Raw genomic sequence first — 2,500 nt, forward strand, 5'->3', positions numbered from 1 at the left:
CAGAGTCTTCCGATAGTTCTAAACCTTTTGGCTGCTTATACCAGATGTTCATTTGTGAAGGAAGTGGAAAAACGATTGGATTGACTTAACGTTTCAAAGAGTTAATTGAAGCGAGTGGGATTTGTGTTATCTCGACTGTTCCAATAATGTTATCTCATTACAACTGAGATAACTGTACGACGCGTGGCGACTTTGAACACGTCTGAACCTGAACGACTGACAACAACCGGCTCAGTCGATCGTGAGTCGCCATCTTGTTTGGTTGACTGAGTTTCAAAAAGTAAACAACGTTGACTGACTTGCGCAAAAAGCTTTAGCTAGTTAAATCAGTGCTTCAAGGGATTGAAAGGACAAGTTTTTGGATTCAGCTGACACCGTTAGAAGAAATGAAGGTCAGTTATTTAATACGTTCAAAGACATAACTATATAGTATTTATATATACTGAAGCCACGTAAACTAAGCATTTTAATGTCCATCCTGGATTGTCCCTTCTTCCTCTCTCCTTGTCTCTTTCGCTTAAAGGACACGCACCCAGATCGTGCGTCTGGCAACGATATAGGCAAGGATTCATAGGCCGCGGCTCATTCAGCATTATTCCGAGACCACATAAAGATAGATCTATTCTCGTTGGCCTTCAAGAAACTTAGACGTATTTTTCATTTGTTTACTTTTTGTTTGACTTGATTTAACACCAAAATATAAGATCATAAGATGTCATTTTATATTTTAATGTTATATTCCGATAGTACTTTCTTTTAGGAAGCAGATATTTTATCTTATTCTTATTTTATGTACTCGGAAAACAAAACGGGCTATGGACGACGCTGTTAAAATTGAGTTTGCCAGCAGAGCAGTTACATTTACATACAGATTAAAATGAGGGATATTTGTGCCGTTCAGAGCGATAAATTCTCGAATTTCTATATGAAATTTGCATAACTGTATTCATAAATGAGAGAGAGAGAGAGAGAGAGAGGAAAAATAAACTCATTCGGAATGTTGATTAGTCAATTACATAGATAGAAGTTTACTGGTATCATTCCGAGATTAGTTTATTTTTCGTATCAATTTTATTGCACTAAAAAAATGAAAGTCATAATTAAATTATATATCGCAATAATCAAAGCTTGATAATCAGTTACTGGTTGTCAAGCTTTGATTAAAAACGATCAAATAAAAAAAAAAAATATATCGATTTACGTATCCCAAAAAAATCTTGGCATCGTTTTCGAGATAAAGTTACAAAAGGAACCACGAAAATAAATAAAACATTTGCACATAATCCTTAGTTTGCACTGAAAAGTCTTCTGATTACGTTATCTGGAACGAATAAGAAATAAAATTATGAAACTCTTTTCCGCTAACCTCTGCGATATTTTGTTTCCAGACCACCGGAGCTGCCAGGAATTCCAGGACTTCGTGTCTTTCATTTTGACAACAGTTTCTCCCGTGTCTCGTATTTAGGATTTCATAACCTTTTTTTATTTAACAGAAAGTGTTGCCAACTTATAGAATTTGGAGCTATCTTACCTCGTATGTATTGTACTTTAACGTCTTCATCAGGTTAGAAATGAAAGTTGGTTTAGCCTTATGTCGTAAACCAAGAGACAGTTTATAAAGAAAATTAGCATGAGAGGATCTTATTGTATTTATTTATTGATTTATTATTTGCTTATTATTATGTTTTTTATTTTTTTTTATTTTTGTAAATGTGATACTTCCTCCTCCTCCTCCACTACCCCCTTCCTCGTCCCACATCGCCTCGTCCTCCCTCTCAACCACCTTCTCCTCCTTCTCCTCCACCACTCACCCTCCCTCTTACTCCCACATTCCCCTCCTCCTCCTATTCCTCCTCCTACTATTCCTCCTCCTCCCCCTCCTTTTCCCATATTCCCCTCCTCCTCCTCCTTCTCTTTAATCTGCTCCTCCTCTACTCACCCTCCTTCTCCTCCTCCTCCTACTCCTCCTCCATTCCATTCCCCATCCTCCTCTCCTACTCCACCACCCTTCCTCCCTCCTTCCTCTTCCTGCTGCTCCTCCTCCTCCACTCACCTTCTTCCTTCTCCTCCTCTTCCCCTCATTCCCCTCCTAGTCCCCTCCCCTCCGCCTACTCCACCATTCATCCCTCCTCCTCCTCCTTCACTCTCCCCCTCCTCCCTCCTCCACCATATCACCACCTCCTACTCCTCCTCCACAGTCACGCCCCTCCTCCTCCTCCCTCTCCCCCGCCTCCTCCTCCACCATATTCCCACCCTCTATCTCCTCCCCTCCTCCTCCTCCTCCTCCTCCCATATTCCCCTCCCCCCTCCTCATCCTCCTCTTCAACTCACCGAAATGCAAAGGCGAAAAGTTGATTACTTCTCGAAAACAGCGAACAACAACAACCGACGCCTCCTCGAATGAGCCCAACATTTTAATGGGAATTTTCCCACAATTATGAAAAACCAACGTTTGGAAAAAAGTCAGGAGTCTCTCGGTATTGTAGGAAAAAAAATGAAA

At 40.6% G+C, this 2,500-nt stretch overlaps 1 protein-coding gene across 1 annotated transcript; it reads left to right on the plus strand.

Annotated features, from left to right (window-relative positions):
• Window positions 1-1,681: 1,681 nt before the first annotated feature.
• Window positions 1,682-2,404, plus strand: LOC135215347 (uncharacterized). Its single transcript, XM_064249905.1, has one exon. The coding sequence runs from the start codon at window positions 1,682-1,684 to the stop codon at window positions 2,402-2,404; it is 723 nt and encodes a 240-aa protein (XP_064105975.1).
• The last annotated feature ends 96 nt before the right edge of the window (window positions 2,405-2,500 follow it).

The sequence above is a fragment of the Macrobrachium nipponense genome, chromosome 5 (genome assembly GCF_015104395.2).
Source record: "Macrobrachium nipponense isolate FS-2020 chromosome 5, ASM1510439v2, whole genome shotgun sequence".
Classification (NCBI taxonomy): domain Eukaryota; kingdom Metazoa; phylum Arthropoda; class Malacostraca; order Decapoda; family Palaemonidae; genus Macrobrachium; species Macrobrachium nipponense.